The following is a 14,190-nucleotide window of genomic DNA, read 5'->3' as shown; positions in this document are numbered from 1 at the left end:
ACACCTCCAGTCAGCCCCAGAAAGGAAAACCTGGAAGTGATGGTACATGGGCAGAACCTTGACTGTCCCGAGGGGCTGGAGCAGGTCCTCGCTGAGTTTAACCAGAATGACCTGAGCTTGGATGAAAGCTGCATGGCTGCTTCCTTCCTGCAGCATCTCTTTGATGAAGGGACAAGCGATTCCCTTTCCAATGCTGTCAATGTGGAGCAGTTGTTTGACATCAACGATATATCTGTACCAGCAGATGGAAGCGACTGGAGCAGCCTTGCGTCCCTCTTGTAAGAGGCCAGTCACCCTTCAGAGCCCACACATGCTTTTAAAGGATGCTTCCCCCACGCTGCTGGGACTTACAAGAGCTGGATTCTGCACCTTTTAGGGCCTTTAACGTGATAAGTAGTATTCATGGAGAGCAGTTGTAGTGTATGAATCAGTAAAGAAGCGTTAAAACCATCCCATTACTCTTGGTGTAATTCGCACTCCAATGTGGGGAGATGTTGGGGTGTGGAGGTGGGAGCCCAAGTTCTGCGTTCCCCTCCCCCCGCCCAGTAAAGCACGGTGTGAGCCCTGAACCGACACCTTCAGCTCCTGCGAGCAACAGAGCTGGGCCTGGGGCTGCTGCTTTATCCGGGTGCCGGCAACTGAAGTCCCCTGGGATGGCAGCGTACGGCTGGGGACATTGTCCCAGGGCGAGGGATTGAGGGGAAAACTGATGCACAAAGCACCACCTGCGTGACAACGGTCAGACGCTCTCTGTGGCACAAGGGTGGCTGTGCCCCGAGGCCTGGGAGCTGCTCCAGCCCCTGGAGCATCCTTCCCTGTCCCTGCGGGCAGCTCTGGGGGGTGACACGGTGTGAGTGCCCGACACTGTCCCTCTGCTGATGTCACGCACCCACCCGTCCTTGTACAAGCCCTTAGAAACACAAAGCGGCTTCAGAGCCCTCCAGGCTACAGGACAGCGAGTGGAGCTGCGCATGAGCTGCAGGAACAGCTGAAGCCTCATGTGTCCAATGGCGCTGAGGAGCCGCTGGGCTCTGCCAAGGCCGGGAAGAAAAGCAGCGGACGCTCGGCTGCCGGTGCATGCAGGGAGGAGGTGGTGGGTCAGGGAACAGCAGGCTTGGGAATCCCCACAGGGAGGACAGGTTGGCTCAGGATGCAGGGATGTGTGCGAGGCTGGCTGGGGCCAGGCTGTGCATTCCTCTCTCGGTGGGCCGAGAGCAATGGGGAGAGACCAAAGAGAGCAGTGATGGGCAACTGTCCTTCGCCTGAGCCCTGCCCGGGAACTGCATTACCAGGAGCCTCCAGAACGTACTGCCCACAATAGCCCTGTCCTGGGCAATCCTAGAGCAGCTGCAGTCACTAAAGCTTGCTTGGGAAATTCCCAAGGGCATTACCTTGTCTGCTGTCCAGGGCAGGGCTTCTCCGGCATCTGGAGCAGATGTTTGTCCTGAGTGATTGGCTGTTTCCCCATAAGCAGCTCTACAGGGACAGCAGAATCCTACAGCTCCTGAAAAGGCTCACATTGGCTTTTAATAACTGCTCAGGAAAGATTTTGAAGGCTTCCATCCAATAAACGACTCCTTGTGGGAGAATGCTGCCCAGGTATTTTACACTTGTCTTAGGGAGTAAGACATGGGTGGAGAAGACCGATGGCCCTTCAGAGCAGAGGCCAACAGCGAGGGGTGGGTGTCAGCTGTGTGAGATTCCTCGGCTACTCATAAAGTATCAACAGATTGTACCAAACGCCTCCATTTTTAAACACAGCATCCCACAAGTCTTTTACTACGCTTGCTATGAAACAGAGTGGAGCCCACAGGGAGCTATGTCCATGTGAGCTGTTTCTTTCCCCGGGTAAAGGGAAAAAGGAGTGAGAGCCCGGATGAAGAGATGCACTGGGTTTAGAGAGAAATATTTCTCCCAAATCTATTAAGCAACAGTAATTCTATTCTTCAATAGAAAGGTTTAGGACTGGGTCTGCTGGGTGTGGTGGCACTCCCTGCGCCCCAGGAGCTCCTGTCAGGCTGCTGCCCAAGCCCTGCAGGGAACTATGGGACCCTCCAATGTCTCCTCTTCACCCTCCTTCAGGGTCTGAGCTTCCGTCAGAGATACTCTGTCCTGTCAAGAGTATGAGTGTGATGTGTGGCAGGGGAAGGGCCTCCTCTTCAGTCATGAGGTTGGGAAAGGACCCCCTTGCTTCCTAAGCCCCTTCTTCAAGAGGAGGCTGGGTGCCGCTGGGTCCGGTTTGGTCTCAGGCTTATAAATTGGTTTATTGAAGGGTTCTGTGAACAGTCACATCCCAGAGCCAACGTTTGCCCATCAGTGACTTCCCAAGGACTCTCACTGAGACAGTTTCACAAAGTGTAAATGATTGATAATTTATTAAAGCAACAGATGCAACAGATTGGGAATTGCACTGAGAAATGTTGCAAAAGCCATCTTTGATTAAGCATTCGGGGGTCGAGTTAACCATATGCTCCCCAGTAGCGTCCAACACAGATGGAGGCACCAGTCTTACCAAAGAGGCGTGTGTGTTTGGGCAGAGGAGAGAGATTCAGGCCTGTGGACGCATCCCACAGCTGCAGTTCCCGTCCTCCAAACAGAGGATTCTAAAGAGCAGATTTATAATCTTGGTGAGGTGACACAAAGCCAACGATCGTAGGAAGGTTTTCTGTGTTGTTGCCGGTGGGACCCGGCAGCTCAGCAGAGCCCCAGGACAGGGAATTCGGTACAGAGGGATGGGGTCTTTCTGATTTCACCGCAGCAACTTCTGCTTGTGAGATGCCGCCTTCTCCCCTGCCCTCCCTGCCAGGCAGCGGGGCCGCGCTGCTCTCTGGCAGCAGCTTCCCGCAGCCCAGGCCCAGGGAGACGCAGCTCCCTGCCCAGGAGGGCTGAGCCGGCTGCCACAGAGGGGCCGCTCTGCTTGGGAAGGCTCCGGGAGAGGAGAGCCAGACAGGAAGCACCTCCAGGCATTTTGGTTGTGGTGGAGGGATCAAAACGCAGGAGAGATTTTACCCTCTCCCTCAGGCACTGCCATGGGTTGGGGGAAGGTGCTGCCAGCGGCATCGGCACCCGCACTTGTAGCAAAGGGCGGAGAAGCAGGGAAAAAGGGTTCAGAGACACATGCTTATGGGAAGAGCCAAATGCAGGGAAGATCTTGGAGCCCAAGGGATCCCTCAGACAAGGATTTACAAAGATAATCACCAAGGACTTCTTTTCCTTTCTAAAGCTCCCAGTCTGAGCGCCCCGCAGTGCCGGAGTCCTGCAGGGCAGGAGGAGATGCTCTGGGCCAGGGCTGGAGGAGCGACGCGCAGAGGGGCTGACAGAGAGAGGCGGCGCGGCTGCGCCTGGGAAAGTTGGGGGCAGCCTTGGCTCCAGTGGCCACCGGATGGTGGATGGCCGTTGGCATCCTGGATCGTGGCCACAGGAACTCGGAGATGCTGCCTCCCCTAGGTCTGCATTTCCTTCCCCAGGCAGGGGGGAATCGGGGGTGTTTTCAAATCAATCCTACTAAAACAAATTAAAGAAATAATAATAATAATGAAAATACAACAGATCAAAGGCTTTTTCTTAACTTAACCTTTACAAACGAAAACCAATGACTTCTTCACCATCTGCTCCCCCTGGGGCAGCCTGGCCCAAAGTGAGAGCTGGTGCTGGAGGGCCTTGGCTGGGGAAGGTGATTCCCAAGAGGCAGAGCAATGAACATCCTAGGCTGGAAAGTGCTACTCAGAGTCACGGGATAATAATCCAGGTTAGGAGTGAAAGCTGGTGACAGATCAGCAAGTCTTTGGCTCCCCCTGTCTGATGCTGGCCCTGTCTGTAGCCTTTCCTGCTTTTCTGGAATATCACTTCCACATCTTGTTTTTCCCATGTTTTAACACTGTGTTATCATCTTGAATTTCCACTTCTCCCTATTTATTTCCTATATTTCTCGATCACATCAATGAGACGTGGAAAGCAAAAGCAGGTCAGTGGTACAAATTAATTCTCCTTGTCCTCTGTGCTAAGACTTGGTGACAAGTAGCTCATCATCTTTGGTTCCTCTGCTGCTCCTGGTAACATTAGCCGTGACCAACTCACTTTGCTCATCTGTGGGTTTAATAGCTGATTCAGTAGCACACGAGAAGAGAACAGGCAGTAACAAATAATAAGGCTCAAAAGTGATGCCTGTGCCTCCTTTTCCCTTTGCCGGTGTAGTGACAGCATTGGTTTTCAAGTGACCATCTTCAGACCCCTCTCCCTGGAGGTCTATCCAGCACAACCCTGACCACCCCATACCGTTTCTCTCCTACAGCTCTGAGCTGAACCCCGACAAAAGTGGAGCTGTGAATGACTTCTAGAACTGCATCTACGCTTATGGAGATGTGGGGGGCAGAGGGCTGGGAGCTGGCCGTGACCTTGATATATTTCTTCCTCAATGTGATGTGGCCTTGCACAAAACCTCGTGCACACTGAAGCACTGCATATGGGGAAGGGTGGACTCTGTCCTGGAACTAAGAAAAGCTACCCTGGTGCTGGCTTTTCCCTGCTCCTCCAGCAGACTCGCACAAGCTGCTCCTGTGCAGCGAGCGTGGGCAGGAGCTGTCTCGAGGGGAAGGGACCCGCACGCCTGTATAAAATCACGGCAGCGATAGGAAATTATTTAAGAATGATGTTAGAAGCAATATCTTTCATAATTAAGACATCAATTTAACTCTAGAAAATTAAGTGGAAATTCCAAGTGGCACGTTAACTGGAAAATTTCCAACCAGTGTAATTGTATGGCCTTGTGATGGGTGGGTTAATTATTCCTCATTAAATAGACGAGAAATCAGTCTCGATACCTCTCTATTATTGAAGATTGGCAAAGGCCGCGAGAGCTTATTGTTTCCCCAAGTTTTCTGCCTGCTGTACCTGAGGTGGGGGAAAAGCTCGTGGGGGACAAACTATGCTTGTGGAAAGTGGGATGGATGAAGGACCAAATCCAGTTTTCATGAAACTTAGGGGCAAATGAGGACTTGGCACCTAGAGAAGAGGCTACCTGGGGAAAAGTGCATTTCTCACCTGTGTTGTATGGCCAATAAAGCCCTACAAAGAAAAAAAAAAAAAAAAAAGGCAGATTTCATAGATGATTTAAAAACGTGCAGGTCTGAACCTTTTGCAAGAGGCAGCAGGGTTACTCTCCCTTTTCCATTCTCCCAGCCTCTATCTGTGCTGGTCGTTGTTTGGCAGGATTTGATGACTGTTATTTCACATTCAAAAACTTAATTTGAGATATTTCATGTGTGTCCAAGCGGAACGTTTCATTAAAATCAATCTCTGGTACAAAGAGTTTGAAGCAAACGGTCAGTGGGATGTTAAGGGAATCAATTGCTCTCCTTTGCCAATGAGAAGAGAGCATGGAGCGGTGGGTTTGGGCTGTGATGGTGACAATTCCCACTGAGGATCATGAAAAACCCTCTAGCTGGCTTCTGCCATGGAACAAGTTATCAGCGGAGGTTTTAGTGTCAAAAAAAGCAACTTGAAGAAATAACAAGTTTTTCACTCATCAAAAGAAATGCTCCAAGTAACTCCTCAGCATTTTTGCACTTTTGAGAGCCTCTGACTTTCTCTCTGCAAGAAGTATTTTCTTCATATGCTCACAGTGACGGACAGCAGAAGCAACTGAAAGGAGCAAAACCCAAGATTTGGGGAAAAAGAGAAAGCCTGTGAAATATTTTGCTGGGCTTCACCCCATCAGTATTTTCAAACGAAAATAGATAGAATGGAAACTTTCATTAGTCACAGTTTCTGGGGAAATTGTTTCCGACAAATGCCTAAGGGAACGTGAGGGCAGCAGGAATGCCCCTGGTGGGCTGCACACCGGCAGGGTTGGGTGTTTGCAGTGGCAGGGCCTGATGGACAGGACTGAACTTACATTTAGGACCCCTGAATGCTTCACATTCCATTGCCAGAGGCTGTCAGGGTCAATGCTGGCAGTGCGTGAGCCGAAAGCCCCGATGGTGCAGGCAGCAGGTCGGTGGCCGTGCCCCGGCAGCCCCGATGGTTCAGGCGCACATTCCCCGGCAGCACCGGTGGTGCAGGCAGCAGGTCCCCCAGCGGTCCCCGAGCCACGCAGCATCGATGCTTCGGGCAGCAGGTGGTTGTCCCCACTGAGCGCTGTGTCCGAGGACCGTGTGAGAATGAGTCCAAACGGAGTGTCCCCTGTTCCTCCTGGGTTGTCCTGTCGCCGTCCTGTCCACATCGGCCGAGCTCGTCCGTGCCGTCCGCTCCATGTCTGCCAGCACCGTAATGGGCGAGGGGCGCATGCAGGAGGGATCCGCCACTCCGGGGAGGGGGAAGAGGGGAGAGGGGAGAGGAGAGTAAGAGAGAGGGGGGAGAGATGAGAGAGGGGGGATGGAGTGGGAAGAGGGGGGAGAGTGCACGGGAACTCTGAGGGGAGAGGGAGATGGCGAGGGAAAGGACCGGGCCAGAGGAGAGGATATGGCAAGCACAAAATGACATGGAGAGGGGAAAGGGAGGTGGTGAGGGGCAAAATGACACGGCGAGGGGGAAGGGAGATGGTGGGAGCAGAAGAGACACTGTGAAGGGAAAGGGAGACGGCCAGCACGAAATTACTTGCATGGTGGAACAGGGAGAAGGTTATCGGGAGTGGCCCCCACGGCCTGACAAAGGGCAAGTCACGCTTGACCCATCTGACAGCTTTCAGTGATGGCATGGCTGGCTGGGGACAGGGAGACGGGGGAGCTTGGGGTTCTGATTTCAAATCAGTCTTGCTTAAATGAAAAAAAAAGCTGTTTGAATCTTTTTATTAATGTGAAATAAATAAAAGAAAAACAATCAAATCATATTTTAGGCAACAGTTGCCTGTGCAGGAAACCCACACCCCAGCAGGGGTGAAATAAGTCCAGCGAGCTGGCACGTTGGCTGGCTCCATGGCAAGGCTTGTCCCACCCATGGAATGACAAAAGGCACCCCGCTGCAGCCCAGGAAGCTTGAGTTCAGGCTGAGGAGAGCTGCATAGGGCTCTGGAATGACCCTAGCCCCTCACCTGCCTGAGGACAGAGCCCTAGAAAAGCACTTTTCTGATGGTGTTTCCCTCCTCTTCCTCTCTTCTTTCTTCCTCTTGTGCTCTGCAGCAGCTCCTGGCAGCCTGGCTCCTTCTGGCCACCACTCGGACTCTTCCTTAACCCATCCTCCGTGACAGATATCTACTCCCCCTGTGTGCATCTCTTCTTTCTGGGCGGGCTGGAGGTGTCATCTTTGCCATCAACAGATTGAGACCGTGAGCTGCCATCTGCCCCATGGCGGCGCTTTTTCAGGTGAGAGATGAGGAACTGAATGGTTGACAATTCGATGATGATTTTCAAGGGAGGCTTTTCTGGATTTGGCAGTTTTGGCGCAGATGAAGATGTGCTGAAGAACAGGAAAAGATGCAGACATGGTCTGAAAGCCAGGTCCTGAGTGGGAGCCCCTCTCTTCCTCACCATCCTGAGATGCACGAGCACAGCACTCAATTGCTGCCATCTCGGCCAAAACCTCTGCATTAGACCCTGCTCTGGGGCAGCAGCTGCAAGCGCACGCGATGACCTGCCCCACGCCAGCCGCACGCAGAGCACACGCTGTCCCACAGGGGACAAGGAAGGAGCGAGTGTTGCTGCAGCACGTGCGATGGCAAAGCTTACAAGGGAGACCCAGAGCAAGACCTAGACCAGGCTGGTGCCTCCTGATCTTGGGGGACACCAGTCCATGGCGAGGGCTTGCAAAGCTCCCTCCCACCCTGTGCTAACCGTCAGAGGCACGGCCCTGCTTCTGGGATCCAGAGCGATCCCTGCCAGCCCAGGAGAACTGAAGAGCCGGCTGCCAAGATCACTCCTCGAGCCAGCTGCCAGGCCAGGCAGTTGCCTCATGGAGTATCTGAGGATTGCTACTGGCCATGCTGCCTGGGAGCAACTGGCACCGCTCACCTCAACTTGCCAGAAAGCTGGGAAGTGGAGTCAGGAGGGAGGGTGGTGTCCATGGGCTGGATCTGCTCCGGAAGCTGTGGCTGAGGTTGTGTGTGATGGTCATCTCGGCTCACCGCCTCCGGCGTGCTGCCCTGTAGTTATGGACATGAATCGAAACTTGGTGGTCTAAAGAAGAAGAGATTCTGTAACCCAAGAAGAGAAAATACAAAAGAGGAGCCCAGAGAAAGGGGAGGGGGGCAGAGAGCCCGGGGAAAGGAGTGAGAGGTGGTAGAAGAAGGATCAGAAGGTGCCTACTGAAGACTGGGCAGAAACTCAGACTCACCTTTTTGGCAGAGAGTGCCAGCTTCTTGGCTGGTGGTGGAGATGTGGAGCTGCTCCGCTTCACAGCGGTCAAGAGGGAGCGCTTCAGGTTGACCAGAGAGCAGCTGTCAGGAACAGCTGGCACAGCTCCAAGGACCACAGAGAGGTGCTGTTTGGGCTCCTGCGTCTTGAATGACGTGTGTGGCTTCTTGGTCTCAAAGAAGCTACCCAGGGTCAGCTCCTCTTTGGCCTCACTTGTTTTGCTAGTCTTGTATTGCTGAAATATTCTGTGTCCCTGAGGCAGGTGCGGGAGACTCTTGGGCCTCTGGGCTGCGTCGTAAGGCAGGGCTGAGTGCCCTTTCCGGATGCTGTGTTTTATTTTGAATGAAGAGGGCACGTCCTGTGGCAGCTTTGGTGGAAGCATTACATTTGCCAGATTTGGCCCCATGTTGAATGTTGTACGGGGCACAGAGACCCCAACCTCCTCCTGCCCAGACAGCTTCTCTGCAGGCTGCATCTCTGGTTTCTAGACAAAGAGAAAGACAGACGGAAGTTCAGTGAGGAGGGAATTCAAGGGACACGGCTCACCCAGGAACCCTCGGCTCAGCAGGTCCCTGCTGCAAACGGTCCTCCCATGTGCCCACCTTCCTTTAAGCTGCAGCCCCTGCCCTGGCAGAGTGGACAGAGGGGCAGCAGCTCCCAGGAAGCGACCTTCGGGACTCACCTGGCCCATCACTGGCTGGCTGGCCGGGATGGACACAGCCTTGGCAATGGGTCCCTGCAATCTCTTGCCGGTGCTGGGTGTTCTGGTGAAAGCAGAGAAGCGCATGTGTTAACTGTGAGGGGAGCGCCTGCAACGCTCTCCTCAGAGATGCACAAAAGAAACAGGAGCAAAACTCCTAGGAGGCGAGGTGCTCTTGACCTACAGCTCTTAATCCACCAGGGGCTGGACCTCTACCTGCCTCCCTGCTCTGAGACAGCTCCGTCCCGCCCCCTGGCTCGTGCTCCCAGCTCTGTCCCAAACGCCGAGAGCAGTGGGCACAGGGGCTGGGAGACACACGGTGCTCTCACCTCAGGTAGAAAAGCACATAGGCCTGCTGCTTCAGGACCACGTTGATGTTGGTGCAGCGGACAATGTCGTCATTCATTAAGTACCACTGCCCATCGCTGGCCTGCAGAAAAGAGAAGAGGATTGGGCTGCATCCGAGGATCTTCCTGGCCTGAAGAGCAGCAGGAATGGTGCCCGATGGCAGAGCTCCACTCCACAAAACCCGCAGACAGCCCAGGGGCAGGAGAAGGGGATTGGGCCAAAGAAGATCTCCGTGCTTCCTGCAGCGGAGCACAGCCTGTACCCCCCATGCAGTGCTCCACATCTGCTGAACGCCCTTCTTTCTGTGCACTACATGGACCCACGAGGACCCACTGGCACCCATCCCAGAGCGGGTGCCAAGAGAGCGCGCTGGGCTCACCTTCACGTAGCTGTAGTAGTGCCCTGAGTGGCAGGAGGTCCCAGAGTGCACCAGCACGGCGTAGAGCTGATACTGCACAGGGTCCCCTTCATTCTCCGACATGTAAGGTCGGATGTCCAAGAACTCAGGGTATGTCACGCCCTGTGGAGAGACGATGTCTCAGGAGCCCGCACAGCAGACTGCTTTCTTGCTGGAGCAAGAGCTCATCTGTCCTCCGAGTCGCATGTCTTGAGAGAGGAGGACTCGCTCTCCCCCCGGCAGAGGTGACAGTGAGAGAGAGAGCAGGATGAGCTGAACACCCACTGCACGGCTGGAGAGGGGCTGCAGCAGAGCTCGCACCGTGCACCTCCCACCCTGCTCCGGGCCGCAGGGCCTCGGGCCAGGAGACAGCCCCAGCTCTGGAGTGCCAAGTACTCACCTTGGTGATTTTGCCTCCATGAAAGTAGGAAAAGCGCTTCAGTGACACTGTGAGAACATTAGAGGCTTGCTGGATGCTGAGGCGTTTGCTCGCTCGCACTTTGGTCTTGCACCTGCACGGGAAGAGCTGGAGCTATTCAAGCTGTTCCACGGCAGATGGAACTGTGATTGCCAGGTGGTTGCCAGCCCTGGCCAGGCGTCTCCATTGCAGGCTTCCATGGCCACGTACCTCCCGGTTTAGCCATGGAGCAGGTAGAGAAGCCCTGCCTGCTTCCCTCTGGCACATCCGTGCGCCCTTTCCTGCCACAGACCCCCACACACTCACTTGTCACACATGTAGGCGTTCTCCTCGCACAGCATCTCTGGCCTCACAAACAAGTTCAGTGCCTTCTCGATGCTTTCAGCTTCCTGCAAGGACAGAGGAGAGGTCAGGGCACGAGTGGCCTGTCCACGCGACAGCCTGGCTCCCTGCCGACACACTGGCCCCAAGAGACAACACACAGTAGGAGGCAGCGCAACACCACAATCTGCTCCTCTGCCGCCTGCACTGGGACTCGACAGCAGCAGGTGAAGGAACCTTGAGGCAGTAACGGTGCAGCTGCCGGAACAGCCCCTCCGAGAGCTGAGCTCCTCCCCACCGCGACCCTGCCACAGTACCTCGATCTCCACCGCCAGGTCCAGGAATGGTTCATAGGTGTCCGAGGGCGAATTGCACGCTTTGCACCTCACTGCAAAAGAAAAAGCCATGAGCACACCCTGACACAACGCCAGCACCCACCACCAACTCAGCACAGCGCAGGCAGTGCAGGATTCCCCCTCTCTGCCTTTGGGCGCCACGATTCACCACCTGGCAAAGAGGAAGGCTGGCAATTCCACTTTGTGTAGGGACAGCAAGAGTTGCCAGAGAGCTGGCAACAGGGGTTCCTTTGCTGGTGGCAATGGGCTGGGGACCCACAGCCCACAGCTTTTACCATCTCCACAACAGGCATCATGGCCCGCAGGCATTGCGGGATGGACCAGCTGCAGCTCCACATAATTTACACCTACTTAGTAATTTCCCCAAGAGATTCTTCCTTCAAGGCTCTCGGGGAAGCAGCAGCCCTGAGAGCTACAGGCCCTGGCAGCCAGCACTCACCACGGGACCGCAGGAAGCCACCGAAGATCTGATGAACCAGCGTTGTGGTCTGGCTCTGGCGATCCAACCTAGAGACAGCAGCACGGTATCTGACACCGCCCCTCCGCACCGGCCACCCCACGGGCCACCGCTGTGTCCTCAGGACACGTCCCCAGTGTGTTCTGGCCAGCAGAGAGCTGGCAGCAGGCGACTCACAGCCCCTGTCACTCTGCTCCCCGCGTGGCACAGCTCCAGGGGTGGCAGCAGGCTGCTCGAAGCAGCACAAACCCCTGCCTGGAGCTCCACGCTGGGCACCGCAGGCAAAGGCAACGCAGCTTCCTGGGACAGAGGGCCCTGGGAAGGCCTCCCACCCGCAGCCACAGAGACGGGGCTCAACTAGGAAGCACAGCTCGATTCCTCGGCACCTGCGACAGGATCCCAAACCCATTGCCCCCTTAGGATTTGGTGAGAGGAACAGAGCTATGCTGGGCCAGAGGAGTCACGGCAAGGGAGCAGGCAGACAGCAGCCCAGAGCTGTGTCAGCGTGGGGCAGAGCTGCGCCCCGGAGTCAGCACCTCACTCCAAGCCAACCCGGGGGACACGTTCACCCCACAGTCCCCTCCCACAGGCACACGGGACCGGTGAGGGGACAGCAGAGAAGAGCAGCACGGGCTGTCAGGGGGCCTCACGTACTGGCTATAGACATTCAGGCAGGCCCTCTGCATGGCATCGATGATAAAACACAGGAACTCATGTGCGTCCTCCTGGCGGCCAAAGCGGATGTGCTTGGCGATCTCTGCAGGAGAGGGAGGGATTAGTAGCACCACGTCCTCCAACACATGCAGGCCTTCCCTCCCTCTTTCTCTCCCTCCCTGCCTTCCTTCCTCCCACCCTGCCTCCCTCCTTCCCTGCCTCCCTCCCTCTCTCAGGACAGAAAATCTGGGGATTGAGCCCCCTCAACCCAAACCAGATGTCAGGCTTAGGCTGGACACGGGGGGAAGCCCCACGCAGCCCCTGGCAGGCTGCGAGTGTCAGCTCTGAAGAGCAGTCTGCCGAGAACTGTCCTGATCTCAAAGGTTCTGCTCTTGCATCGGTCACTGTTGCCCTGCATGGCTATGAAAGGGGAGCACAGCAATCCTTACTCTTGAGGTCTCTGATGAAGGACACCGGCTCTATCGTGCTGCCGCTGCTACCAAAAACCTGCAGTATGTGGTTCTCCATAGTGCACAGCATGCAAAATTCGCTTTGCTGGCCTGAAGCAGGAGAGAAGATGTTGGGGACAAAGCCAGGAGAGATGGAGGCATTCCACGGGACGGGCGATCTCTGGTCCAGTACAGCTCAGCCACGCTCCATCTTTCCAATGAGCTTGGTGCTGTGGCGCAGTTCTGGGCCATCCTGGGTATGTAGGGAGCAGCACATGCCGCCCCCAGCTGACGCAGCCCCAGTCACAGCACCGGCTGCTGCAACATCCCAGGCGGGACAGCATCCATGTGGATGGAAAACACATCCCAGGGCCAATCCCACCAGAGCCCTAAGGACAGGGCTGGAGCCGCGCAGGCTCCCCTTGGTCACAGCTCAGAGCAGTGCACACCGGGACACTCCCTTGCAAAGTCCCCCAGAACCAGCAGCGCCTGTCAGTGCGCCGTCTGCTGCCCTGCCTTCACGCAGTCCCCACAGGCAGAGACTGCTCAGCCCCACAAAGCCAGCAGGTCCCATTGGACCGGTCCTAGTCCTGGATATGCCCAGCAGAGTCAGCGCCTTCCCAGACAAAAGGAGGCACAGCTTGGGAAGGCTGCTATGGCTGGGAAAAGTCAGATGGACACAGGAACGACCTCTTGCTGGAGAAATGAGGCAGGAGGGAGCAGACATGTCCTGACACCCACACCCTAGCCAGAGCCAGGCTTCCCCACTCACAGGTCCGGCTGTGCTCCCTGGAGAGCAGGTAGTTGGCGAGAGGAGGAGTGTACGTAAGGCACTGCAGGGTGGCATTCAGGAAACAGGTGTTGCCTAAGTTTTGCAGCCCGGCGCCGATCCAATAGGTCTGCTGCCACTTCAGGGAGAGGCGCTCCATGGGGAAAAGCATGTTCTTTGGCATGGGGATCCCATGCGCCTGCTCCAGCTTCTCCTTGATGGCCATGGCCATGCTCGGCGGCCAGTTCTTCATCTGCTGCAGGAGGGGTTCCTGTTCCTGGTGGTCCAGCTGTGGAAGGATGCAGCCCCTGAGCCAGCCGCTCCGGGATGGGACGTGGTGGTCCCTTACGGGGGGAGCTGCAAGAGGGGTCCCTCGGAAGGAGACTGCCTTAGGATGCCAAGCCCCAAAGATGCAGTCCTGCATGGAGACAACCAGAGACCCCTCACCTTGGAATTCATCTCTTCCCTCAGCTGCTTCAAATGCTGCTCCTTCTCCGCTCCGTCCTTCTCCAGGGGCTCCAGGGCCTGGAACAGAGCCTTCCAACAAAGAAAGAAGCCCATGATGCCACGGTGGGACTTGAGCTGCCTCCCAGGCACTCGAGTACCCTTTGCCTCGACACCCTCCTCCGAAGCCGTAAAGGCATTTTGGTGCTGGTAGGGCCATGAGCACATTGCCAGGGGGAAAAATCCCTTGTGGTGCTCGACCGCAGCCAGGAGCTGTGTCAGCAGCTCCTCCTGCTCCTCCAGGGAGGAAGATGACAATGCAGTGCCATGCTAGGAGGGCTGGCTGCCCCGTGGGGACAGACTCCCGCCTACTTGGCCAGAGACCATGGGCTATTGGTGCATGCAGGACATTTGCCCCAAGGCTTTCATTGCCAACCATACTGATGACTTGAAAAGTCATCGCCCCCAGACCTCACCTGTGCCTCCTGGTCAGCCGTCTGGGCCACCAACTCCTCGAGTGTGGCATTGTCCATCCTCTGCTGCTCTTGCAGCTCATTCAGTACCTGCCTCGTCTGCAGAGTGGACCTGGACA

At 55.7% G+C, this 14,190-nt stretch overlaps 1 protein-coding gene across 1 annotated transcript; it reads right to left on the bottom strand.

Annotated features, from left to right (window-relative positions):
* Positions 1-7,026: 7,026 nt before the first annotated feature.
* LOC128850894 (ubiquitin carboxyl-terminal hydrolase 36-like) lies at positions 7,027-14,159 on the bottom strand. The gene is made up of 15 exons (XM_054055928.1): positions 14,075-14,159; positions 13,602-13,691; positions 13,158-13,443; positions 12,386-12,496; positions 11,937-12,039; positions 11,265-11,332; positions 10,787-10,857; positions 10,455-10,537; positions 10,131-10,242; positions 9,713-9,853; positions 9,315-9,415; positions 8,968-9,049; positions 8,266-8,769; positions 7,944-8,074; positions 7,027-7,392 (listed from the first exon to the last, which is right to left on the bottom strand). Exons 1-15 carry the CDS (start codon positions 14,129-14,131, stop codon positions 7,188-7,190), a joined length of 2,145 nt encoding a protein of 714 aa, XP_053911903.1. The 5' UTR covers positions 14,132-14,159; the 3' UTR covers positions 7,027-7,187.
* Positions 14,160-14,190: the final 31 nt, after the last annotated feature.

Source organism: Cuculus canorus, unplaced genomic scaffold, assembly GCF_017976375.1.
Source record: "Cuculus canorus isolate bCucCan1 unplaced genomic scaffold, bCucCan1.pri subtelo1, whole genome shotgun sequence".
Taxonomy (NCBI): Eukaryota; Metazoa; Chordata; class Aves; order Cuculiformes; family Cuculidae; genus Cuculus; species Cuculus canorus.
Note: the sequence above shows the minus strand (reverse complement) of the source record. Positions and strands in the feature narration are given on the sequence as shown.

Bases quoted from the DNA above. Each gene is read 5' to 3' on its own strand.
- LOC128850894 (XM_054055928.1), bottom strand. From the start codon at position 14,131: ATGGACAATGCCACACTCGAGGAGTTGGTGGCCCAGACGGCTGACCAG. The intron at 10,858-11,264 runs GTGAGTGCTGGC...TTTCTTTTGCAG, and splicing joins TGGCTTCCTGCGGTCCCGTG to TGAGGTGCAAAGCGTGCAAT. The intron at 8,770-8,967 runs GTGAGTCCCGAA...CTCTTTGTCTAG, and splicing joins GCCAGCCAGTGATGGGCCAG to AAACCAGAGATGCAGCCTGC.